The sequence below is a fragment of the Aotus nancymaae genome, unplaced genomic scaffold, assembly GCF_030222135.1.
Source record: "Aotus nancymaae isolate 86718 unplaced genomic scaffold, 86718_ANA_hifiasm-v0.15.2.pri h1tg000028l, whole genome shotgun sequence".
Taxonomy (NCBI): Eukaryota; Metazoa; Chordata; class Mammalia; order Primates; family Aotidae; genus Aotus; species Aotus nancymaae.
Genome location: NW_026988441.1, coordinates 25,542,841 through 25,569,553, shown reverse-complemented (window position 1 = coordinate 25,569,553; position 26,713 = coordinate 25,542,841). Strand labels below are relative to the sequence as shown.

The 26,713-nt window shown below is 48.0% G+C and overlaps 2 protein-coding genes across 4 annotated transcripts in view; one reads left to right on the top strand and one right to left on the bottom strand.

The window, feature by feature from the left end:
- LOC105710986 (zinc finger protein 93) overlaps positions 1-26,713 on the bottom strand; it is a 491,114-nt gene that overhangs the window by 170,215 nt on the left and 294,186 nt on the right. The gene's annotated exons all lie outside the window — the stretch shown is intronic.
- Positions 8,549-24,819, top strand: LOC135276765 (endogenous retrovirus group FC1 Env polyprotein-like). 3 transcript variants are annotated; one of them, XR_010344310.1, is made up of 4 exons: positions 8,549-8,748; positions 14,197-14,372; positions 21,857-24,347; positions 24,684-24,819. XR_010344310.1 is itself a non-coding variant. In XM_064381555.1 (3 exons), the coding sequence occupies exon 3, from the start codon at positions 22,526-22,528 to the stop codon at positions 24,188-24,190; it is 1,665 nt and encodes a 554-aa protein (XP_064237625.1). In that variant the 5' UTR covers positions 8,549-8,748; positions 14,197-14,372; positions 21,857-22,525; the 3' UTR covers positions 24,191-24,819. The 3 variants fall into 3 exon arrangements, 2 of the variants coding, with proteins under 2 accessions (XP_064237625.1, XP_064237627.1); XM_064381555.1 differs by having other exon boundaries at positions 21,857-24,819; XM_064381557.1 differs by lacking the exons at positions 8,549-8,748; positions 14,197-14,372 and adding an exon at positions 17,882-19,152 and having other exon boundaries at positions 21,857-24,819.

Below are 26,713 nucleotides of genomic sequence, written 5' to 3'. Positions count from 1 at the left end.
GCATTCAGAAAATATAAGCCTTTATTTATTTATTTATTTTTTTTTTGAGACGGAGTCTCGCTCTTGTTACCCAGGCTGGAGTGCAATGGCGCGATCTCGGCTCACCGCAACCTCCGCCTCCTGGGTTCAGGCAATTCTCCTGCCTCAGCCTCTTGAGTAGCTGGGATTACAGGCACGCGCCACCATGCCCAGCTAATTTTTGTATTTTTAGTAGAGACGGGGTTTCACCATGTTGACCAGGATGGTCTCGATCTCTTGATCTCGTGATCCACCCGCCTTGGCCTCCCAAAGTGCTGGGATTATAGGCGTGAGCCACCGCGCCCAGCCTTATATTTACCATTCTTTGTGTTGGAATCTAATAACATTTTCTTTTCATGAAGACAATAATGATTGTCTAATTTAATCCTCTGGCCCATTAACAGGGCATCTCTCTGGTCTCAATGAAGTGATGAAAATGTTGTAATTATAACGTGTAGATAGCCTAAAACTCAACAATTTTCACATTTAAAAATTCTGGCCAGGTGTGGTGGCTCACACTTGTAATCCCAGCACTTTGGGAGGCCAGGGTAGGTGGATCATGAGGTCAAGAGATTGAGACCATCCTGGCCAACATGGTGAAACGCTGTCTTGCCTAAAAAAAGAAAAATTAGCTGGGCATGGTGACATATGCCTGTAGTCCCAGCTATTCAGGAGACTGAGGCAGAAGAATTGCTTGAACCTTGGAAGCAGAGGTTGCAGTGAGCTGAGATCGTACCACTGCACTGCATGGTAATAGAGTGAGACTCCATCTTAAAAAAAAATTCCAAACTTCTCATCAGGACTTACAAAGTACTTTGTAAAGTGATGTGGGGTGACATGAACAGTGAGAAAGCTGTAGCCACAATACAGGCAAAGGGGCAGTGCTGGGAGGCATGTGCAGCTGGGGATGAACATAGAGACAGAGAGGAAATGGGGAAAATCTAAAAATAAAAGCAGAATTCCTCTTTCTACATTCAGAGAGTCAGTTGTTCAGCCTGAGTTCAGGTGTTTTCTCCATATGCAGAATTGATGCCATTGTCTCACCCTATTTTCCATGTCTTACCTGGAGCCAAAGACTCACTAAAACGGAAATATTTACAGTAATTATGAAGCATCTATTATATAACAAACACCAGCCTGTAATTATTTCTTTTTCTTTTTCTTTTTTTTTTTTTAAGACGAAGTTTCACTCTTGTTACCCAGGCTGGAGTGCAATGGTGCGATCTCGGCTCACCGCAACCTCCGCCTCCTGGGTTCAGGCAATTCTCCTGCCTCAGCCTCCTGAGTAGCTGGGATTACAGGCACGCGCCACCATGCCCAGCTAATTTTTTGTGTTTTTAGTAGAGACGGGGTTTCCCATGTTGCCCAGGATGGTCTCGATCTCTTGACCTCGTAATCCACCCGCCTCGGCCTCCCAAAGTGCTGGGATTACAGGCGTGAGCCACCGCGCCCGGCCAATTGTTTCTTTAACATGTCATAACAACCTCATGATTTATGAAGGATTCACATTGTTCACCTGAACGACTTGGCCCAATAAAGTCAATAAACTGAATTATGTCAGTCCTAAAAATAAGAGAAACAATAACAATAACTGAAGAAAAATAAGCTTATATAGGGTTCTCCAATTGAGAAAGAAAAGTGAAATGTACTGATTAAGCAAAATGTAATTTAGTACACTCACTGTAAAATTATTCTCATTTCACATTATTTTGTGTGAAGCATTAAATTTCATAAAACGTTATTCCTATAATCTCTCAGTAGGTTACATAAAAATTCCTCATAAGCTTTTTTTTTTTTTTTCTTTTTTGGAACCCAGACTGACCAACCTCATAAACTTTAAAAAAAAAAAAAAATGTTAGGTCTAGCAAGAGTAACAGACATGTGCCGGGCGCGGTGGCTCACACCTGTAATCCCAGCACTTTGGGAGGCCGAGGCGGGTGGATCACGAGGTCATGAGATCGAGACCATCCTGGTCAACATGGTGAAACCCCGTCTCTACTAAAAATACAACAAATTAGCTGGGCATGGTGGTGCGTGCCTGTAATCCCAGCTACTCAGGAGGCTGAGGCAGGAGAATTGCCTGAACCCAGGAGGTTGTGGTGAGCCGAGATCGCGCCTTTGCACTCCAGCCTGGGTAACAAGAGCAAAACTCCGTCTCAAAAAAAAAAAAAAAAAAAAAAAAAAAGAGTAACAGACATGTATAAAGAAGGGATTTGGGTTGGGCACGGTGGCTGACGCCTACAATCCCTGCACTTTGGGAGGCTGAGTTGGGCAGATTACGAGATCAAGAGATCCAGACCTTCCTGGCCAACATGATGAAAACCTGTCTCTACTTAAAATACAAAAATTAGGCTGGGCATGGTGGCTCACACCTGTAATCCCAGCACTTTGGGAGGCTTAGGTGGGAGGATCACGTGGTCAGGAGTTCAAGACCAGACTGGCCAACATGGTGAAACCCCATATCTACTAAAAAATACAAAAATTAGCTGGGCATTGGTGGCTCGTGCCTGTAATCCCAGCTACTTGGGAGGCTGAGGTAGGAGAATTGCTCGAACCAGGACCTAGGAGGTGGAGGTTGCAGTGAGCCGAGATCACGCCACTGCACTCCAGCCTGGGCTACAGAGTGAGAGAGACTCCATTAAAAAAAAAAAAAATTAGCTGGGCGTGATGGCATGCACCTGTAGTCACAGCTACTCAAAAAGGCTGAGGCAGGAGAATTGCTTGAACCTCGGAGGTGGAGATTGCAGTGAGCCGAGATTGTGCCACTGCACTCCAGCCTAGCAACAGAGTGAGACTCCGTCTCAAAATAAAATGTATATACATATACAGTAAATGCATTAATCTATATTACCATAAGAAATTTGGTCATGGCCAGGCGGGGTGGCTCACGCCTGTAATCCCAGCACTTTGAGAGGTTGAGGTGGGAGATCACCTGAGGTTGGGAGTTGGAGACCAGCCTTACCAACATGGAGAAACCCTGTCTCTACTGAAAATACAAATTTAGCTGGGTGTGGTGGTGCATGCCTATAATCCCAGCTACTCGGGAGGCTGAGGCAGGAGAATCACTTGAACTGAGAGGCAGTTTGCAGTGAGCTGAGATCACACAACTGTGCTATAGCTGGCCTGGAGCCAGAACCTGAGCAATGCCATTTTATAAGACAAAGCCGTGTCTCCAAAAATGAGTTGTAATAACTGCCCCATTCTCTTTGCAATAACTGCTGACTTGGTTTCTGTAAATAAGACTGCTAGTCTGCTCTGGATAATGTCCACCAGGTGAAGTTGTTTACCTTTCTCATCAGTAACTGACAGAATTGCTGGCCTTTGCTTATCAGGATACGCGGCCCAAGCTAATCTCATCTTGGCCCCTGTGAACTAAGATCTGTAATCTCCACCGGTACCCAAACAATGTGTAAACTAATGTTTATCTTGACTTTTGTAAGTCATTTATGTAGCAATTAAAGTGACAATAAGTCCCCGAGCCCTCGGAATGTCCGGAGACCCCCCCCTCCCCCGTCCCTGCCCAGGAGGTGATTTACAGAATCCACCAGCCCTTGGAATGTCTGAAGCCCTTTCATCCTCCTCTCAGCTCCTCACCCCACTCCCAAGGTGGTCTTTCGGGTATAAAAAGTCTTGGCACTCTCCCCTCGGGGCCGCGGGTTAGAGAGACGTGAGTCCTCCGTGGTCGCCGGCAATAAAGACCCTGCAATTTGGCATACTTTTGTCTTGGTGAATTATTTTAATCTCGCATCCAAATGCTGCACAACTGCACTCCATCCTGGTGACAGAGCAAGACTCTGTCTCAAAAAAAAAAAAAATGGTCATGTAGTGTTATTACCTATCTCAATTTATATTAAAACACTGAATATTAAAAAATAGATTGATTTTACATTTAGAGAGATACTTGGTGTTCTAATAAAGTTACTGAGTATAAATATCTCTAGAAATACATTTGAAGCCCTCACAGAATAGGAATTCATAAATCAGAAAACACACATCTTTATCTGGTGTTTCTGAGATTTTGAAACCAAATTTCCAGATCACTACAGCTTTCACACATTGCATCAATGATGTAGAAAGGATTTAAAATAGTTTAATACAGAGTTTCTCAAATACGCTGTTGTAACCGAGTGAGTTAGAAGGAACGTGACACGCTCTGAGTTCCAAATTAAGAGTCCTTTATTGATCTGCCAGCAACCTAGAGATGGCTAATGCTCAAAATTGTCTCGACCCTGAGGAAGTGGCCTGATTATCTTTTATTCCTTGATTTAGGTAGGGGAGGGGAGTACCTAGCTGAAGCAGAAGTTTACAAAAGCAGAAAAGCAGGTTAGAGGAAGGGGCTGCGGACACAGTTGGTTTCCATACAATTACCAAGAAGTGGGGCGATCAGGGTCCTTCTACACAATGATCAAAGGGAAACTTTTTTCTTACAATAGCAGGCGGGAGGTATGTCAAGCAGGATGCAGTTACAATGGTGACAAGTGTTAAGGACAGTAAGCTTCAATCCTCCTAAGTGCAGCATGACCCAGTTATGCACGCAAAGGGGCTGTGGTAAGGAGGGGAAAGCCAGGTTGGAGTTTACAGCTAAAATGGAGTCAGTTATGCTAGCCTAGGGTAGGTTATTATAATACAAATAGTCTCATGTTCTCCAATAGCAATGGAAGAGCTGTCAGATTATTCAGCCCCTTACAAATCATAAGATGGACTTCAGTTTGAAGTATAAACTTGAAGGAAGATTAAATTAGAATTCTTAGGAGATTTCAGAGCATGGGACAGAAGCTGTCCCACTCTTTGGGTATGATAAAAAAAAAATCACGTATTTTAGAAACTATTTCCATTGGAGCAGAGCTTCCTAAAACACATATTACGAGCCAGGCACGGTAGCTCATGCCTGTAATTCCAGCACTTTGAGGCCTAGGTGGGCGGCATTCTGAGGTCAGGAGATCAAGACCATCCTGGCCAACATGGTGAAAATCTCTACTAAAATACAAAAAATTAGCCAGGTGTGGTGGGGCGCACCTGTAGTCCCAGTTACTCAAGAGGTTGAGGCAGGAGAATCGCTTGAACCCAGGAGGCAGAGGTTGCAGTGAGCCGAGATTGAGCCATTGCACTCCAGCCTGACGGAAGAGCAAAACTTCATCTCAAAAAAAAAAAAAAAGTTAGATATCTTGTAGATGGTATTGAGTTATACAGAAGAGCAAGTAGATGTAGATGCATATGATTGGTGCTTAAACTCACACAGCACACCACAGGAGAAAAACATAAGCAACAGCCAGACAATTAGCTCCAAGACCAAATAGCAAAATAAGAAGTTGACCTTTGTATTAATTTATTTTCACACTGCTATAAAGAACTACCTGAAATTGAGTAGTTTATGAAGATAAGTGATTTAATTGACTTGAAATTTCTCATGGCTGGGGAGGCCTCAGGAAGTGTACAAACATGGCAGAAGGCAAAAGCATGTCTTCACAAGGTGGCAGGAGAGAGTGAAGGAGAGAGAAAGCACAACGCATCAGACAACCAGATCTCCTGAGAACTCTATCAGAGAACAGCAAGCAGGAAGTCGGCCCCCACGACTCAATTACTTCCCACAAGGCTTCTTCCCTGACATGTGGGGATTACAATTCAAGATGAGATTTGGGTTGGGACAAAGAGCCAACCATACCAGCTATTTTTTTTTTTTTTTTGAGACGGAGTTTCGCTCTTGTTACCCAGGCTGGAGTGCAATGGCGCGATCTCGGCTCACCGCAACCTCCGCCTCCTGGGTTCAGGCAATTCTCCTGCCTCAGCCTCCTGAGTAGCTGGGATTACAGGCACGCGCCACCATGCCCAGCTAATTTTTTTGTATTAGTAGAGACGGGGTTTCATAATGTTGGCCAGTATGGTCTCGATCTCTTGACCTCGTGATCCACCCGCCTCGGCCTCCCAAAGTGCTGGGATTACAGGCTTGAGCCACCGCGCCTGGCCGTATTTTTTTTTTTTGAGACGGAGTTTCACTCGTTACCCAGGCTGGAGTGTAATGGTGCGATCTCGGCTCACTGCAACCTCCGCCTCCTGGGTTCAGGCAATTCTCCTGCCTCAGCATCCTGAGTAGCTGGGATTACAGGCATGTGCCACCATGCCCAGCTAATTTTTTTTTTTTGTATTAGTAAAGACGGGGTTTCACCATGTTGACCAGGATGGTCTCGATCTCTTGACCTCGTGATCCACCAGCCTCGGCCTCCCAAAGTGCTGGGATTACAGGCTTGAGCCACCGCGCCCGTCCGCATACCAGCTTTTTTTTTTTTTTTTTTTTGAGACGGAGTTTCGCTCTTGTTACCCAGGCTGGAGTGCAATGGCGCGATCTCGGCTCACCGCAACCTCCGCCTCCTGGGTTCAGGCAATTCTCCTGCCTCAGCCTCCTGAGTAGCTGGGATTACAGGCACGCGCCACCATGCCCAGCTAATTTTTTGTATTTTTAGTAGAGACGGGGTTTCACCATGTTGACCAGGATGGTCTCGATCTCTTGACCTCGTGATCCACCCGCCTCGGCCTCCCAAAGTGCTGGGATTACAGGCGTGAGCCACCGCGCCCGGCCCGCATACCAGCTTTTAATCTGCTCCCTCCACATCTAAACTGTGGAGGTCAACACTGTGAAGAGACCTGAAGACATGGATTTCCTCCTTCTGAGGCCCTATCATCGATTGTTTATTGTCTGATATTTGGAAGAGAAATCCAAACAGGATTTTCAAAATCCAAACAGCAACTGGAACGCAGTTGTCTACATGCAGACACTTCCTGCTTGCAGCTGCTGCTCTGTCTAGGGGCACTGTCCCTCCCACCCTTGGGCTGAACAGGGTTTATTGAGAGAGGTTGCTCTCTCACTTCCAGTAGAAAAGGGATATTTAGGCCCTTTACCTCTTTGAGGTAAGAGACTCAGAGCTCTCAGAGATGCACTTCAATGTGTCAGCTGCTTGCCATTTCAGGCTACTGAGTACCTGGAATGTGGCTGATTTAAAATGAGATGTGCTGCAGATATGAAATAGAGTGAATTAAGAAGATTAAGGATCAAAAATCACTTTATTAATAATTATCTATTGGGTCTGGCGAGATGGCTCACCCTATAATCCAAGCACTTTGGGAGGCTGAGAGGTGAATCACCTGAGGTCAGGAGTTCAAGATCAGCCTGGTAAATATAACAAAACCCCATCTACAACATAAATTCAAAATTAGCTGGGTGTGGTGGCGCACACCTGTAATCCCAGCTACTCAGGAGAATTGCTTGAACCCAGGAGGCAGAGGTTGCAGTGAGCTGAGATCATGCCATTGTACTCCATCCTGGGCAACGAGAGAGAAACTCCATCTCAAAATAATAATAATAATAATAATGATATATTGATAACACATTTATTCCTAGCGTTCCATTGTTGGAACGCTAAACACGTGGGAGTTATTTATATCCTACTGCTTAAGGTCATTCACTGCCAAGGTCTGATTGCAAAAATTTTAAAAATTGCAACCTCAGGCATAAATGGGTTAAAATAATAATATTTTGGATATTATTATTGGGTTAAAGAATAACAAACAATTTCACTTTTTAAAAAAATATATATTTAATGTGGTCACTAAAATGTTTAAAATTCACCCACAGCTAACATTTTATTTCTTTTTTTATTCTTATTCTTTTTTAGTTTTGGAGACCGAGTCTCACTCTGTCGCCCAGGCTGAAGTGCAAAGGCGAGATTCTGGCTCCCTGCAACCTCCGCCTCCCTGGTTCAAGCGATTCTCCTGTCTCAGCTTCCGGAGTAGCTGGGATTACAGGCACACGCCACCAGGCCCAGCTAATTTTGTATATTTAGTATAGAGGGTGTTTCACCATGTTAGCCAAGCTGATCTCTAACTCCCAACCTCTAGTGATACTCACCTCGGTCTCTCAAAGTGCTGGGATTACAGGCATGAGCCACCGCCTGGCACATCTTATTTCTTTTCTTTTCTTTTTTTTTTTAATTTTTTTTTTTTTTTTTTTTTAAAGACGGGGTTTCATCATGTTGGTCAGGCTGGTCTTGAACTCCTGACTTCAGGTGATCCGCCCGCCTTGGCCTCCAAAGTGCTTGGATTACAGGCGTGAGCCACCACGCCCGGCCCTAACACATCTTATTTCTTAGAGGATTGCTTTTCTTCTAAAATCTCAGGTTGCCTACTTAGAAGATCAGAGGCCAGAAAAGTTATGAAATATTAAATATTAAAATAGTAATTATTATAGTATTTCCATTTATAAACAACATACATATGTGTGTGTATACAATTTATAACTGGACATAACCTTAAACACAAGATTAAAAAATTACCCCTGGGGAGAACTAAACCCAGCACAGACAGAAAGCCCTTTCTGAAAATGACAGGCACCAAGAGCCTGTCATTCTTGCCTCATTCAGTGCTCTGTCCGGTTGCATCTTCTGTCACTCAAGGCCTGAGGGCGGGGAGCCTGGAGCCCTATCCAATCAAGACTCTGGGGTGGGAACTGTCCAATCAGATTCACAGCCAGAGAGGAAGGGGCGGCTCCTGGTATCTGGCGGGGTCTTTGTCTCGCTCCAGCCAGAGCTTGAGGTTCTTGCTTTTCTGTCATGTGTCCTGTTTCCTGGAGGTCTTGGTGATTCGGCCACAGCCTCAGCCTCACCTTCCATCGCTCTGTGACCTACTGGTATTGGAACATTCATAGCTAAGACCCCAGGACACCTCTGAAGCCGCAAAATGGTGAGTGTGCGGGGCAGGGCATCCGGACACCGGGGAGGCCTCATCGGAGCCAGCCAGAAATGGCGGTGACGGGACCAAGTCGGTGAGCCTGAGTTCCACGTAGCTCAGCCCTCAGTCTCCTCCGGTGCAGGGACCCCTGGCGTCCTGTCCCGTTTCAGGAGAGCGGCAGCTTTGGCCTCAGCGGCTTGCAGCTCTGCGCCCGCAGCCCCGCGTCTTCCCCAGGTTATGAGGTGATGAGAAGGGCATCAGGGAAAGATGCTGACTGAGTGCAGGTGTCCTGCGTGGATGGAGCTGTGGTCTCTGGGGTCCCCAGTCCCTACTTTACCCTGTTCAAAAATAAACGGAGGCACCATTAAAGAGTTAATATGAGCAAACAGTGATTAACCAATGGGGTAACCCCCAGACATGGTTTGTCATTTAGGGACTACCAGAGAGGGTCTTGAAGAAAAGGCTTTAGCCGGGCGTGGTTGGCTCGTGCCTGTAATGCCAGCACTTTGGGAGGCCGAGGCAGGCGGATCACATGAGGTCAGGAGTTCGAGGCCAGCCTGACCAGCATGGAGAAACCGCATCTCTACTAAAAATACAAAATTAGCCGGGTGTGGTGGTGCATGCCAGTAATCCTAGATACTTGGTAGGGTGAGGCAGGAGAATCGCTTGAACCCCAGGGGGGTAGGTTGCAGTGAGCTGAGATCGCACCATTGCACTCCAGCCTGGGCAACAAGAGCAAAACTCCGTCTCAAAAAAAAAAAAAAAAAAAAGAAAGAAAGAAAAGGCTTTAAGGTTTGGGAGGAAGCAAAGCAAATTAAAGAATTGATTGGGTACAGTTATGAAGTCGCTTCATTTGGAGTGTCCAGGAGAAAATTTTCTGGTTATATAATCAGATTAATTGGAGATTTATGGTTGATTAAGCCTGAATTTTGTTTTCTCCTAAGGTAGTAACTAACAAGATACGGATTCGAGTTATGGATTTGAGTTAGATTTTTGTTGTTGTTGTTGTTGTTGTTACACAGGAACCTAGATCCCTAGAGCCACTTCGGTCTAATTACCTGCTATTTAATTATTTTAACTTTAATCAGAGGCACTGTTTTTTTTTTTTTCTCCTGCGTTTTCCAAATGTGTGTCAAGCAGGGTCTCAAATCCACTACTCTGTTTCAGCCAGTCTAACTTGGCTTGCAGTAAAAATCTTAAATTTCCAGTTTCTTTTTAACATTTCCCAAAACCAACTCCTCCCCTCCAATTCACATTATCAACTTTTTCTTTTTTATTGTACTTTTCTATTTGTAAATATTTCATGAGAGGAAAGCAAAAAATAATCCCCTAACATTCCACTGTCAAAAAATCTTCTTCTTTTTCTTCTTTTATCTTCCCTAGGCACAAATGCCTTATCAGGACATCTTTAAATTCAGGTTTCTGTTTGGAAACTTGATGGAACAAAGTTTCCTCAGCCACATTCTGCTCTTTTTTCAGTCTTGAGTTTTAGGACTGTTTTGGGATAACCCAAGATAAACACAATAGCTATGTCTTTTGGAAGAATATCAGCCCCTAGGTCATCTCTTTCCAGAGGACACCCTGAGGTGTGGGAATGTAGCTTCTCAGGAGAGCAGCTGAATGCCCTGAGGCTGCGAGGAATATCCTGGTTAACCCTTTCCATACAAACAGAACCCTTTGGGATTTTAAGGTTTTCTTTCCCCAACCCCAGTTCTTCCTGGTCCGTCAATTGGATGGCTGTATTTAGAGAAAAATAATGCCTGTTTTCTGAATTCTCTCATATTTGTGAAGGCAGAAAAACTATATTAAAAGACAACAACAACAACAACAACAAAAAAACGCTACCACAAGGAGGCAGTGTAAGAATTTGCAAAGCAGAAAAACACCAGGGACACACAGTAGGGCACAGTCCAGTGTCTTCAGGGAGGGAGAGCTTTGAGCACGTTAGTGAGTAGGGTAAGGGTGGGAGAATGTCCCAAGTAATAGGATTGCCTGATTTGACATTTGAGTCAGATATGTGTCTCTTCTGGCCCAGTGCGGTGGCTCACGCCTATAATTCCAGCAATTTGGGAGGCCGAGGCAGTCAAATCACGAGGTCAGGAGTTTGAGACCAGCCTGACCAATATGGAGAAACCCTGTCTCTACTGAAAATACAAAAAATTAACTGGGTGTGGTGCTGGATGCCTGTAGTCTCAGCTACTTGGGAGGCTGATGCAGGAGAATCACTTGAACCTGGGAGGCAAAGGTTGCAGTGAGCCAAGATCATGCCACTGCACTCCAGCCTGGGCAACACAGTGAGACTCCATCTCAAAAAAAAAAAAAAAAAAAAGATATGCATCTCTTCTAATAAGCACTGCTGTTCTCTAAGTTTGCCAACTGCTAGGGACAAGCTGCCCCAGAAAACCCCTCAATGCAGCTGACCCCCACCCTGATTGCTCTGCAGCCACATTCCTAAACTTTTTTTTTTTTTTTTTTTGAGACGGAATTTCACTCTCGTTACCCAGGCTGGAGTGCAATGGTGCAATCTCGGCTCACCGCAACCTCCGCCTCCTAGGTTCAGGCAATTCTCCTGCCTCAGCCTCCTCAGTAGCTGGGATTACAGGAACGCGCCACTATGCCCGGCTAATTTTTTGTATTTTTAGTAGAGATGGGGTTTCACCTTGTCGACCAGGATGGTCTCGATCTCTTGACCTCGTGATCCACCCGCCTTGGCCTCCCAAAGTGTTGGGATTACAGGCGTGAGCCACTGCGCCTGGCCCCTAAACTCTTATCTAGGCGCCACAGCAAGGCTACCAGACATGCTACTATGAGCAAAGCCTGATTATAGCCATCTGGACAGCACGGGGGAGGTAATAAGAAACGTACTTGTAAATTTCTGTTTTACACATACATGTAAATTCCTGTTTTTTGTTTTTTTTTTTAATTGCTGCCGTGAAAGTCACAGGATGATGTATTGTAAATTTGTCAGATGCTGCTAAACTATCTTGGTGCTTGTTACAAGCTGATAGATTATCTCCATCCGGAGACTTCCTTAGGCCCCTCTCACCCCACATAAACCCTCTCATTTTGTAAGCTTGGGGCTGCCTCTTCTGACTGTCATGGAGCACACTAGCAGGTCAAAAAACTTGCCTGCCTGACTGGGTCTTCTCTTCCTTTCTCTCCGTTGACCTTAGATTTTGGTGCCAAAACCCGGGAAGGGCTAGACTCTGGCTGGACACCCTTAGAGGGTGCGCGCGCACGCTCTCTCTCTCTGTCTCTCCCTCCTCTCTCTCTCTCTCTCTCTGTATATATATATATATATATATCTCCCTCCCTCGCTTTCCTATTACCCCTCTCCCGCCCACCCTCCCCTTCCTGAACCTGCTAAAGATCCGGAGGATCTCCCAGACTCTCCCATTGTTGGTGACCTCATTCACCATCAGAGTCTTCGCTGGAGTGAGTAAGAGAGACTCTTGCAGTTTACCCGGGACCCTTGACCATCTCCGCCTTCCTGAAAGACCCAGACCCAGCGCTGGGCCGAGAGCTTCCTCCGGCCTTCAGACCTCCAATTCCTCCAGCCTGACTTGGCGGCTACCTCCTCTATTCTGGACAAAGCCTGTTGGACAGGGGATGTCCCCACTGTCCTTGTCATCGGCAGTCTCTTCTTCCTTTACCTCCCTCCCCCATTCACTATGGAAGCCTCTCGGTCTACCCGTCCCTAAACTATCCCCTTTGGGTGTCTCCTGTGTAATCTCAGTGCCCTTGGCCTCCGTTCAGAGGTCTGTTCTAAGAGGCATATCTTTTACTGCAATACCGCTTGGCCTCAATACAAATTAGACAATGGCTCCCAGTGGCCTGAAAATGGCACTTTTGATTTCAATATACTTAGAGACTTAGACAGTTTTGCTATCACAGTGGGAAATGGTCTTATTAGTTCAGGCTTTCTTCACTCTCCATAGTCATCCTTCTCTCTGCCCACCCTGTTCTACTTTCCAAATCCTCCTCACCCTCTCCAAACCTGACTCATCTCCTGCCACACTCCCCATAGCCCCAGCAGATGACTCCTTTTTTTTGACCCTGCCAATTTTCCTCTTCCTTGACCGAATCTTGATCCCCCACTACAGCATCATGATCCTTCATTGTATGCCCTGCTCTGGCCCTACCCCTTTTCCCTGCTCTATCCAACCACCGTGCTTCTGACTCTGAGACCTCTCCATCCCCACCCCTTACCCACTCGTGAGCCCAACATGCCTAGCAACCAGCTCCCTTGCTTCCCCTCCAGGAGATAGCAGGGACCAAAGGGATCGTCCAAGTCCACGTCCCCTTCTCCCTCTCCAATCTCTTCCAGTTTGAAAAAAAATCTTGGGTCTTTCTCCTTTGATCCCAATACTTATATCAGAGAATTTAAATATCTCACCTAGTCTTATTAACTCATTTGGCATGATCTCCATATTATCCTCTCTTCTAACCCTCCGGAAGAGAAGGAAAGAGTATGGCTTTCAGCCCAGGCACATGCGGATGATCTTCATCGACAAAATTTTACTAAGCCCATAGAAGCCGCTGCCATCCCCCGGGAAGAGCCTTCCTGGGAACACCAACCCACAGACCCCAGCCGGGCATCCTGTAATCATATGATTACTTTGCCTTAACAAAGCTGCCCATAAGGCTGTGAATTCTGAAAAACTCAAAAGAAATTTACCAAAGAGCAGATGAAAATCCTGCCCAATTCCTTTCCCACCTTACAGAGGCCCTCCAAAAATCACGTTAACCCTGACTCCTGAGAAGGAACTATTCTTCTTAATACCCATTTTATCTCCCAATCTGCCCCCCACATCTGGCACAAACAAAAAGGCTGAAGATGGCCCTCAAACCCCACAACAAAGCCAGGCATGGTGGCTCACACCTGTAATCTCAGCACTTTGGGAGGCTGAGGCGGGCGGATCCCCTGAGGTCAGGAGTTCGAGACCAGCCCGCCCAATATGGAGAAACCCATCTCTACTAAAAATACAAAATTAGCCGGGTGTGGTGGTGCATGCCTGTAATCCCAGCTACTTGGGAGGCTGAGGCAAGAAAATCACTTGAACCTGGGAGATGGAGATTGCAGTGGGCCAAGATCATACCACTGTACTCCAGCCTGGGCAACAAGAGCAAAACTCTGTCTCAAAAGCAAACAAACAAACAAAACAAAACAAAACAAGACCTCCTTAATCTGGCTTTTAAAGTCTTCAATAACAGGGATGAGCAAAGTAAATTAGATAAAGGACAAAGAGCATGTGCTAAATAGTAGCTTCTATCCATCAGCCCAGCCATAGTACCTAAGGGCACAAAAGACCCAATAGCAGTAGCCCTCCTGGGCCTTCTTTTAAATGTGGCAAAGTAGGTCACTGGGCGCAGGCATGTCCTAACCCACAAGTACTTAAAAAGTCCTTGCCCAGTCTGCCAGCAGACAGGCCACTGGAAGTCTGACTGTTCTCTCAACAGACAGAGAGAAAAGGCTGGACCTTAGAGCCACCAACCCTTCAGCAAAACGAAAAGTGAAGAATTGCTTGCACTCCCACAGCGTCACAGCATACCCACTGAAAACTAACGAGTTCCAGGACCCCTGGCCCCATCTGCCATTACTGCATTGAAGCCCAGGGTAACTCTTCTAGTAGCAGGTAAGCCAATCTCTTTTTTAATCAGTACTGGGGCCACCTTTGCTGGAATTTTCAGGACCCACTCATTCCTCTCAGGTCTCAGTTGTGGGGGTTGATGGACTCATTTCATGCCCACGTGCCATCAGACATCTTATTTGTTCTCTATTTGATACTGTTTTCTCACATTCTTTTCTTATCATGCCTTATTGCCCTACCTATCCTAGGCAGAGACCTAACCAAATTCAAAGCTTCTGTCACCTTTTTCTGTTCCCCACAACCAGATTCTCTCCTCTCCACTACCACGCCAGCCCTCGACCCCTCCCCTCAATATCCATTCCCTGCTTCTTTTGTTAATCCAATCGTGTGGGATACCACTATCACTTCCTAGCAGCTCACCATGATCCAATCAAATTCCAGCTAAAAGATTCCTCCAGATTTCCTAATGTCTCTCAGTATCTCTTTTCATTAACACATCTAAAGGGCTTATGGTCCATTGTAAACAGACTCCTCTGGAAAGGCCACCTTAGGCTGACTCATTCTCCATACAATACCCCTATACTCCCTGTCACAAAGGCAAATGGCTCATATTGGCTAGTCCAAGACATCCGGGCCATCAATCGGGCAGTCCTTCTCATCCATCCAGTAGTTCCCAGTCCCTAGATGCTCCTTTTGCTTATCCCTCCAGACACCACCCATGACTTGGCCATAGAACTAAAGGATGCCTTTTTTTTTTTTTACCATTCCTCTGCACCCTGACTCCCAAAATCTTTTTGCTTTTACTTGGACTGACCCTGAAACCCTCCAGTCATGACACCTTATTTGGACATTCCTCCCCCCAGGCTTTAGAGATAGCCCCCATTTCTGTGGACAAGCTCTAGCTCAAGATCGAACTTCCCTTGATGTCTCCCCTAACCGACTCCTCCAGTATGCGGACAACCTCCTCCCCTGTAGCGCCCCGCAGCGGACTCTCAGACTCACACTATTACCCCTCTTAATTTGGTAAAGGATATAGGGTTTCCTGTCGAAAGCACAACTGTCCTCTCCAACAGTGACAGACTTAGGAGTCCAACTCTCTCCCCCGGGGCCCAAGTCATGACCCCAGCATGGGCAGCATTAATAGACAACCTACCTCCACCCCGCTTCCTCTAAGAGTAAAATCCTTTCTTCCTTTTTCCTTTTTTTTTTTTTGAGGTGGAATTTCACTCTTGATGCCCAGGCAGGAGTGCAATGGCACAATTTCATCTCACTGCAACTTCTGCCTCCTGAGTTCAAGCGATTCTCCTGTCTCAGCCTCCCAAGTAGCTGGGATTACAAGCATGCGCCACCATGCCCGGCCAATTTTGTATTTTAAGTAGGGACGGGGTTTCATCATGGTGGTCAGGCTGGTCTTGTACTCCTGACCTCTCGTGATCTGCCCACCTCAGCCTCCCAAAGTGCTGGGATTACAGGCGTGACACTGTCCCCAGCTGAAATCTTTTCTTTCTTAGGACTGGCAGGCTTACTCAGAATATAAATTCTTAACTTTGCCCTCCTAGCCTGCCCCCTCTATGAAGCAGCCAAAGGCCCTCTAAATGAGCCCCTAAATTCTAAATTCAACATAATGCCTAGCCTCCACAAGCTTAAAACCACCCTCGTAACCACTCCTGCTCTATCTTTGCCTGGAATCTCGCAGCCCTTCACTCTGCATGGCCAAAAACCATGGAATAGCCCTTGGTGTCCTTGGATAACAAAAAGGAGGTCCTCCTTCCTTTGCCTCCATAGTTTACCTATCTAAACAACTAGACACCACCACCAAAAGGTGGCCGACCTGCTTGTTAAAGCCCTAGCAGCAGCCACCACCCTAGACTTAGAAAGCAGAAAAACTAGCATTCAGGCAAGACACCATAGTTCACAGCCCACATAATCTACAAGATCTCTCCTCTCGAGCACTGAGCACACTTTCTCCTTCTCATATCTAACTACTCTATTCCCTCTTTCTTGAAAACTATTGAGTTCCACCTCTCCTAAAGTGCTCCCCTCAATCCTGCATCTCTACTTCCAGTGTCTTCCTCCCCTCCCAACCACTCTGATACTGAAATCGACCCCTCCCCTTAATATCACCTACAGCCTCATTTCTCTAATATCTCCCTTGAACCTCTCCCCAGTCCTGACGACCAGTTATTTATAGTTGACTATAAATAACTATAGTTATCCTCTTCCAAGTCAGTTGACTCCCATAAAATTGCTGGGTATGCAATCGTCTCCCTTGACCGAGTAATTGAAGGTAAACCCCTGCCCCTGGTGACCTCCTCTCAAAAGGCAGAACTTATAGCTCTTACTAGGACCCTAACCCTCTCCAAGGGCAAACTGTCTGGCAGGAGACCCTCGGGCCCCCCCTCACCCCACCCAAGGTCCCCTCTCACCCCACCCAGGTCCCAGCCACGTGGAAAGTACTCGGCTTCTCCACTTAAAAGGCCCCTCTTCCTTTTTCCGGGTCCTGGATCAGCACGGACAATCCCGGCTGACGCAACTCTAGCTACTTTCTGCCCAGCAACAGACCTAACCAATCATTACCCGCCCCGTCAGCTCCTGCCTCACAAGCTTCCCGCCCAAGGCCTGACCAATCACCGACTGCCCCATCAGCTCTCCAGCAGCTTCCCGCCCAACTAACTCCCGCCCAGCAGACTTCCCGCCTGACATCCAACCTAACCAATCGCCACCCCGCCACACCAGCTTTCCCACTCCCCCAGTCCCTCTACCCCTATAAAAACCACAGAACAAAGAAAGCCGGCGCGATACTGCTGACTCTTCCCCCGGTGTAAGGCCGGTGCCTCCTTGGGAGCCGAGTGGACACCTCCCCCCCTCCCCGCGCCTAAAAACTACGTCATCATTCTGAGCGCATTGCTCAGCATTTGCCCTCTCCACGTGGGCCCCCCCTTTCCCATTTCCGCATTCCAATCTCAGCCTGCACTCGCCAGAAATTTTGAAAAAGCCCGCCAAGAACCTGCCCTATAGTAGCCCCCCCGGCACGTTCTTGGCCAGCCCCTCGTCGGTGCTCACTCCCTTTATACCCAATGGAAATGCCCCCGCTTTGTTCACCTAGCCCGTCTCCAGTTTTTAATAACCAGTAGAACTACCTCGTCTTTGTTTCCCCCCGTAGTCAATCAGCTACCTCTATTCCCTATAAAACCCCACGCCGCAAGAAGAGAAGCGCGACTTCTCTGGCCCCTTCCCGGACCATAGAACCTCGCCCGGGAGCCGAATAAATTGGCTTTTAATTTCCTCACTCCGGTCTCTGTTTCCTCATTGAACTCGGCAAAAAGTCTAACATTTGGTGCCGAAACCCTCTGCGAGACCGGGAGCCTTCCACCCCAAGGTAAGGCTTCTATTACCCACAACTTTTCCCGCTGGCTGCTCCTCGGACTCCCTGCTCGACAACGCGGCCGCGTCAGGGACCCCCCCTCCCCTCGTTTACCGCGGGCCCCGTAGCCCCGGTCTCATTTCGAAGACTTAAGTGTGGCGGAGACGTCCGTACACTTTTGTCTTTCTCCCCGTAAGGGGTCACCCAGGGTCAGGGTTCTTCGGGAGACGTCTCGTTGATCCTGCATCCTCTCGTGCTCGTAGGTGTTCGGTGGGACGGCTTGGGACGCTGATCCGCCCTACCGATCATCTCCGCAGCGGCGGCGGTTTGGGTAATTAGGAGCCCTTTAAACCTCTGGGTCTCAAACTTCAACTCGCTCTTTCGCGAGCCGGCTCCCGCTTGGGTACTTTTCCTTTCTCCTGCTCTTGAGTGAGTGTCTGTGTGACTGAGTTTATGTGTAGTCCCACAGCCTAACAGCTACGGGGCTTGTGTGGGCCTCCTCTTTCAAACTGCCCCAACCCCCCTCCCCCTCCTCCTCTTTCAAGCTGCTCCCAACCCCCTCCTCCTCCTCCTCTTTCAACCTGCTCCCAACCCCCCTCCTCCTCCTCTTTCAAGCTGCTCCCAACCCCTTCACCTCCTCCTCCTCCGAGTCCTAACATAGCCTCTCCTGCTAGTGCTCACACTCACCTACACAGCGCTCCCACCAATGAGAACTCCCTCCTTTGTCCCCTCTGCAAACTGGCTACAACGAAAGGTGTCATCCAAGTACGCGTTCCCTTCTCTCTCTCTAATTTAGCCACCATTAAAAACGCCTGGGGTCATTCTCCACCAATCCTACTGTTTACACTAAAAATCCCCTATCTCACTCAGGCCTATAACTTAACCCAGCTACCTTCCTTAACCAATTAACCAACGCTATAGTCCTACATACCCAAGTAAACCCAAACTCCCATCGGAGACCTGGTAAACATGGCATTTAAAGTTTTAATAGCCGAGAGGAAAAGGCTGAGGCCATCCGCCAGGCCCATTTACAGCAACAGGTAAGCCTCCAAACCCAAGCCATTGTAGCACCCCTAAGGCCAGCAGCTCACCCAGCGTCTAGTTTAAGGAACTCCTCCAAGTTCCTCCAAAAAGGTCCCCCAAGACCTGTCCAAACTGCTTCAAAGGTCACACCCAGGCCCTGCTTCAAATGCAGCCAGGAGGGGCACTAGGCCTAACTGTGCCCCTGTCCAGGTCCAGCCCCTGGACCCTGTCCTATCTGCAAACAGACTAAACACTAGAAGGTAGACTGCCCATTCCGGACTACAGGCTCACCCCCTGCATCTCCATGTGAGGGGCAGGCCGGTCCAAAGAATGCGGTCCCTTCATTTAAACTCCTCGGCCTCATGGACAATTGATGCAGCCCAGACTCGAGGACCCCCATCACCCTTGCCAAGCCTAGGAAAATGCTGCAAGTAGCGGGTAAGTCCATTTTCTTCTTAATGGACATGGGGGTTGCCTGTTCTGTATTGCCTTCCTACTCAGGGCCTAGTATACCTTCCCAGGTTTCAGTTATGGGAATTAACGGAGAGCCTTCCTACCCTAATCAAACTCATCCTTTAGCCTGTGTCCTCCAAAAACACCCCTTTTCTCAGTCTTTTCTAATCATACCCTCATGCTCAGTTCCCCTATTAGGATGAGATATTTTCCAAACTGTGGAGGCCACTCCCCAACTTACTGGCCCCCATACTCAAACCTATCACTCACTTGCCTCCTACTGCCCCTTCTAACCAACCCTATGCCTGGGCTCAACCCCTTGTCTCAACCCCCTATCCCTCCTAATGTGGTTAATCCCTTAATATGGAATACCTCTAAGCCTGTAATGGCCAGACATCACATGCCAGTTAAAATACTTCTTAAAAATCCTACCCACTTTCCCTCACATCCTCAGTTTCCCATCTCAAAAACCCACCACCAGGGCCTAAAGCCTATTATCACCTAACTCCTAGCACAGAGACTCTTTATTCCTACCAGTTCCCCCTTGCAATACTCCTATCTTGCCAGTCCAAAAGCTGTGCAGCTATCACCTAGTTCAGGACCTACACCTTATCAATAAGGCAGTAATTCCCCTCCACCCAGTGGTTCCCAACCCTTACACCCTCTTATCCCATGTTCCCTCTAATACCTCTCATTTTACAGTTCTTGACCTCAAGGATGCCTTTTTTACCATCCCCCTACACCCGGATTCATATTTCCTCTTTGCCTTTACTTGGACTGATCCAGACACTAACCTCTCACAGCAGTTGACCTGGACAGTCCTGCCCCAGGGCTTTAGAGACAGCCCTCATATATTTGGACAAGCATTAGCGGCTGATCTAACCTCTTGCCCCCTGCAGCCTAGTCTCCTCTTGCAGTACGTGGATGACCTGCTGCTTTGCAGCTCTTCCCTCTCCATGTCACAGCAGCATACTGCCACTCTCCTTAATTTCCTTGGGTCTAGGGGATACCGGGTTTCCCCCTCCAAAGCACAGCTGTCGGTCACCTCGGTAATCTATTTAGGTATTCATCTAACTCCCCAAACTAAAGGCTTAACAACCGACCGTCGGAAGGCACTACTTGCACTGCAGCCCCCGGAAAAGGCTGATGAAATCCTCCCCTTTCTAGGATTTGTGGGTTTTTTTCCGTCACTGGATTCCTAACTTTGCCACTTTGGCTAAGCCCTTATATGCGGCAGCCAAAGACACTCCCACGGGACCTCTCTCCCATCCAGGGGCTGTGAAGCAAGCCTTTAAAATTCTGCAGGCTGCCCTATCCATGGCACCTCCTCTTCAATTGCCAGATCTTACACGTCCTTTCCACTTGTTCACTGATGAAAAACAGGGAACAGCAGTGCCGGTCTTAACCCAACCTCTAGGCCCCATCTATCGTCCTGTAGCCTATTTGTCTAAACAGCTCGATCCCACTGTCAGAGGATAGCAGCCGTGCCTGCGAGCCCTAGGAGTGGCAACAGAGCTGACCAAAGAATCCCTAAAGCTTACTTTAGGCCAGCCCATCTCAGTGTTCTCTCCTCATCGACTTACTGACCTTCTCTCTCATAAATCCCTCATGCATCTAGGACCCTCCCGTTTACAGGAGTTTCATCTACTCTTCATTGAAAATCCTTCAGTAAGCCTCCATCACACCTCCCCCCTTAATCCGGCTACTTTGCTTCCTCTCCCATCTCACTCTCCCTCCCCAGCCCACTCCTGTCCTGAACTCATAAACACATTTGCCAAACCCAGAGAAGGCCTAACCGACCTTCCTCTACCTAACCCAGACCTCACTCTATATGTAGATGGGAGTTCCATAACAACAGCTGAGGGACAGCGAAGAGCAGCTTACACAGTAGTTACAGATTCAGCTACTCTCGAGGCTGGCCGACTTCCTGATGGAACCACCTCGCAGAAAGCAGAACTCATTGCCTTAACCCGAGCTCTCACGCTTGCACAGGGAAAGCGAGTGAATATTTATACTGATTCAAAGTATGCTTTCCTTATTACCCATTGCCATTCTGCCCTCTGGAAAGAACGGGGATTCCTCACTACAAAGGGATCTCCCACAGTCAATGCTACTCAAATCTCTAATCTCCTGAAGGCCCTACTGCTGCCCAAGGATGTTGCTGTCATTCATTGTCGAGGGCACCAGCCCCAGCAAGATGCTGTTTCCCGGGGCAATGCAAGGGCAGATGCAGCAGCTAAATCCTTAACTAATATCAGACCAGCCCCAACTCCGGTTCTTTTCCTTGCCACAGCTACACCGCCAGTTTACTCACCCTCAGAAAAACAGGCCCTCATATTAAAAGGGGGAAATGAGTCAGACCAGGGCTGGATTTTCCTGGATAACAAAATCGCCCTTCCCCGGGCACAGGCCTCAAAGATAATTGCTGAAATACATCAATCCTTGCATATAGGACCCAAGGTGTTATATCGCTTTGTACAGCCCCTTTTTTCCCTACCGGGCTTGCAACAGACAATAGAGCAAGTACACAAAGCATGTGCCACTTGCTCTAAAGTCTCCTCTCAGGGTGGCTTAAAGCCACAGTTGCCTACTCACCAGATGCGGGGCAAATTACCAGCTCAAGACTGGCAAATTGATTTTAACCATATGCCCTCTCACAAAAAGCTTCGCTACCTCCTAACTTTTGTAGATACCTTTTCTGGATGGATTGAAGCCTTCCCTACCTCCAAGGAGACTGCGGACACGGTGGCCTCCCTCTTAATTCAGGAAATCATCCCTCGCTTTGGCCTGCCTGTAACCATCCAGTCAGACAACGGCCCAGCATTCATCGCTCGGGTGGTCCAGCTGGTTGCCGAGTCCCTTAACATCTCTTGGAAATTACACATCCCTTACCACCCTCAGTTGTCGGGTAAGGTTGAACGGGCTCACGGCATCCTCAAGGACCATCTGGCCAAACTCGCCATAGAGGTAAAACTCTCTTGGCCCACACTCCTACCTCTTGCTCTGACCCGGGTCCGAGCTACTCCACGGGAGCCAACAGGTCTCAGCCCCTTTGAATTACTGTACGGCCGGCCTTTTTTGGTCTCTCACAATCTCCCAGCACAACCACCCCCTCTGGCTTCTTACCTCCCCTACCTCTCTCTTCTCCGCCACTTACTCAGGGAACACGCAGACCGCACTCTTCCTGCAGTTCCAGGACTGGAGGACTCCCATCCTGCAGTACCTCTCCAGCCGGGTGACAGCGTCCTCCTCCGGGAACTCAAACCAGGGTCTCTGCAGCCCAGGTGGTCAGGACCCCACATCGTTGTCCTAACTACCCCAACTGCCGCCAAACTTTTAGGCCACAACCCTTGGTACCATGTGTCCCGCCTCAAATTGGCCCCTGAGGATCGTCAGTGGAGGTCCGAAACCTTGGGCCCCACTCGCCTATGCCTCACACGGGGCCCTTGCTCGTTATCCTCTGACCCTCCAAACCGTTCTCATCACAGTCATTCTAGTCCTTCCCCTTAACGCCAGTCCTTACTATGTCTGGCGGTTCTACCTTCAAGAGTCCTGGGCAGATGGCCCCACCACTAAAACTCATTACCTCGCCCAAGCAGACTGCCAACCCGCGGGGTGCCAGTCAGCTATAAAGTTCAAATTCCCGCAATCCAAGTCCAACACTATTAGGAGTTCTAAAGATGCCTTTGCCCTCTGTTTCCTATATCAGCAAACCCAGGACCGCTGTCGTTTATGGAATCAAACCTATGGTGGGTGCCCGTACGCTAACTGTGTCATACACAAGCCCTTTCATACTGAAGGTGCCCCACCAAGTGATATGCTCCTTTTAGACAACCAAGGTAAAGTGTCTCTTATTATCCGTGACCCCTGGAACATCCGCTGGGCAAAGGGCACTACAGGCAAAATATACTCCTGGTTTCAAAATAGCCACCCCAGTGGTACGTGGCTAATATATCGAGTCTATACCCGCACTCTGCCCATAGAAATAGACCGACTTAACTCATTGAGCAACACCATCCGACAAAATGAAACCACCTTAACTGACCAAATCGAGCCCTCGAGTAACACTCCCCAGCCTTTCTCATGGATAACACTAGTACGACAAGGTGCTAACATGTTGAGCTTAACTGAAGCCGATAACTTCACAGATTCTTTTCTATGTGCATCTCTTAACCAACCCCCCCTAGCTGCAGTTCCCCTCCGGACCGGATTCAACCTGTCACGAACGCCCACAGGACCTGACACCACCTTAACAGGAATCCCATTATTCAAAATACATTCCCACTCTCTCTCTCTATGTTATGGAATAGCTAATAACCCCAGCCTCAGGTGCAACACCACAGTGAATGTAAAATCTTCCCTTTATGCGCCCCCAGGAGGATACTTTTGGTGTAACGGAACCCTAACCAAAGTTATCAAAACGTCCTTCACGTTCCCGTGCGTGCCCGTCACCCTAGTCCCACAGTTAGAAGTGTATGGGCAAGCTGAGTTCCTATCCCTCATTGTACCCTCCCCTAATCACCAGAACAAACGAGCAGTCTTCCTCCCAATAGTAATAGGCCTCTCTTTAGCAACCTCTCTGGCAGCAGCTGGGATAGGAAGTGGATCTATGGGTTACAGTGTCACTTCGGCCGCTCAGCTGGAGGACAAGCTCCGGGTGGCCATTGAAGCATCGGCCGCCTCTCTGGCATCTCTCCAGCAACAGATAACGTCACTGGCTCAGGTAACTCTCCAAAACCGGCGGGCCCTAGACCTGTTAACGGCAGAAAAAGGGGGTACCTGTCTGTTTCTCCAGGAACAGTGTTGCTATTACATCAATGAAACAGGCCTAGTAGAAGAAAATGTCAATACTCTCCACCGCCTCCAGGAAGACCTCCGAAGGAAACAGAATGTACAAGTCTCTTTCTTTAACTGGTGGCAATCTCCCATATTTACCTGGCTGGCTCCCGTTGTAATTCCCTTAATCATAGTTTGTCTTTTACTAATGTTAGCCCCGTTCTTAGGTTTCTACAAGCACGCATAAGGGAAATTTCCAGGGTAGCCATAAACCAGATGTTACTTCACCCCTATGTCCGAATCCCGACTGAGGCACCAGCCAACTGACCCCCCCCACTTCGCCCCTGTTCAGCAGGAAGTAGTCAGAAAAGAAGCGATGTCCTATTTCATCAAAAAGTCGGAATGTAAGGCCGGCGCCTCCTTGGGAGCCGAGTGGACACCTCCCCACCTCCCCGCGCCTAAAAACTACGTCATCATTCTGAGCGCATTGCTCAGCATTTGCCCTCTCCACGCGGACCTTTCCCATTTCCGCATTCCAATCTCAGCCTGCACTCGCCAGAAATTTTGAAAAAGCCCGCCAAGAACCTGCCCTATAGTAGCCCCCCCGGCACGTTCTTGGCCAGCCCCTCGTCGGTGCTCACTCCCTTTATACCCAATGGAAATGCCCCCGCTTTGTTCACCTAGCCCGTCTCCAGTTTTTAATAACCAATAGAACTACCTCGTCTTTGTTTCCCCCATAGTCAATCAGCTACCTCTATTCCCTATAAAACCCCACGCCGCAAGAAGAGAGGCGCGACTTCTCTGGCCCCTTCCCGGACCATAGAACCTCGCCCGGGAGCCGAATAAATTGGCTTTTAATTTCCTCACTCCGGTCTCTGTTTCCTCATTGAACTCGGCGAAAAGTCTAACACCCGGCATGAGTCCAGTCCACCCGGAGGCTCTCCAATAAAGCCTGAACTCCTGAACTGCCTATTTGCCTGGTGTAATTCGGTCGCTCTCTGGGGTTCAAGCAACGAGGGTCTGGGCAGGTCAGACACAAACGAGTCAACATTTTTACCAACTCCAAATATGCCTATCACATTCTCCATTCTCATGCTGCCATCTGGCAAAAGAGAGGATTTCTTACTGCCAATGCAACCCCCATCACTAATGGTCTCCTTATTTACCAACTCCTCCAAGCTGCACATCTCACGGCTAAAGCAGGAGTTATATACTGGCCAGGACACCAAACAGGGTCAGATGAGATCTCTAGAGGAAACAGAAAGGCTGATGAGGCAGCAAAAGAAGCCTCCCATTTTTCTGCCCCTGCCCCTGCTCCTCTCCTTCTCATTACCCCCTCAATCCAACCCTAATATTTCCCCACTGAGAAAGCTTCACTGCTACAACAAGGGGCCTCCTCCCAAGGGAACTGGATAGTCAAAGATCAGAAACTCATTCTCTCCCGAGAACAAACCAAAGAAATTCTAACATCTCTTCACCAATCCTTCCTTATTGGTATGCACCCCCTATATCTTCTCCTTCACCCTTATTTCTCCTCCCCACACCTATTTACCTCACTGAAAGACATAAACTCAAACTGTTATATATGCTCTGTCCCTTCCTCCCAAGGGGCCTTCTGCTCTCCTCCTATCCCTCCCTACACATCAGCTAAGAGGAACACTCCCAGGGGAAGACTGGCAAATAGACTTCACCCACATGCCTCCTGTCAAGAAGACTAAGTTTCTTTGTACTCTTTTTGAGACAGAGTTTTGCTCTTGTTACCCAGGCTGGAGTGCAATGGCACGATCTCGGCTCACCGCAACCTCCGCCTCCTGGGTTCAAGCGATTCTCCTGCCTCAGCCTCCCGAGTAGCTGGGACTACAGGCGTGCGCCACCATGCCCAGCTAATTTTTGTATTTTTTAGTAGAGACGGGGTTTCACCTTGTTGACCAGGATGGTCTCGATCTTTTGACCTTGTGATCCACCCGCCTCAGCTTCCCAAAGTGCTGGGATTATAGGCGTGAGCCACCGCGCGCGGCCCTCTTTGTACTCTTATAGACACCTTCTCTGGGTGGGTAGAAGTGTTTTCTACTTCCTCAGAAACAGCTGCAGCAGTCTCTCCAATACTTTTAAAAGAAATCATCTCTCGATTTGGTCTCCTGTGCTCCATATAGACAATGGCCCTAGCTTCATCTCCCAAATCACCCAACAAGTCTCTCAGTCCCTCGGCATCCAGTGGCACCTCCATATCCCATACTGACCCCAGTCATCAGGAAAAGTTGAAAGGGCAAATGGGATCTTTAAAACTCTGTGAACCAAACTCACTCTTGAAGTCCAGAACCCTAGCCCGCATCAGAACCAGCCCAAAAGCACCCTTGTTCCTCAGCCCATTTGAGTTAATGTATGTGTGACATGGTAATTGCCCCATAAACTGCATACCTCAACCATACCTCAGCTTTCCTTTGAAACTGCTCTCTGTAACCCTAATATGACAGGCAAGCAGTCCAAACCAATGCCCTTTTGGCCCCTGCACCATTTTAAGAAAAACTAAGACTTGTAATAAGTAACTAAGGTCTGTAATTTTCCACCCTACCCAATGTGTAAACTAACATTTATCTTGCTTTCTGTGAACCACTTAAGTAACAATGGGAATGTCCAAAGTCCCCTGGCCCTCGGAATGTCCAAAGCCCCTCGACCTCACCCCTGCCCAGGAGGTGGTTTACGGGCATAAAAGGTCTTGACACCCTCCTTTCCGGGCCATGGGTTAGAGAGATGCGAGTCCTCTGTGGCC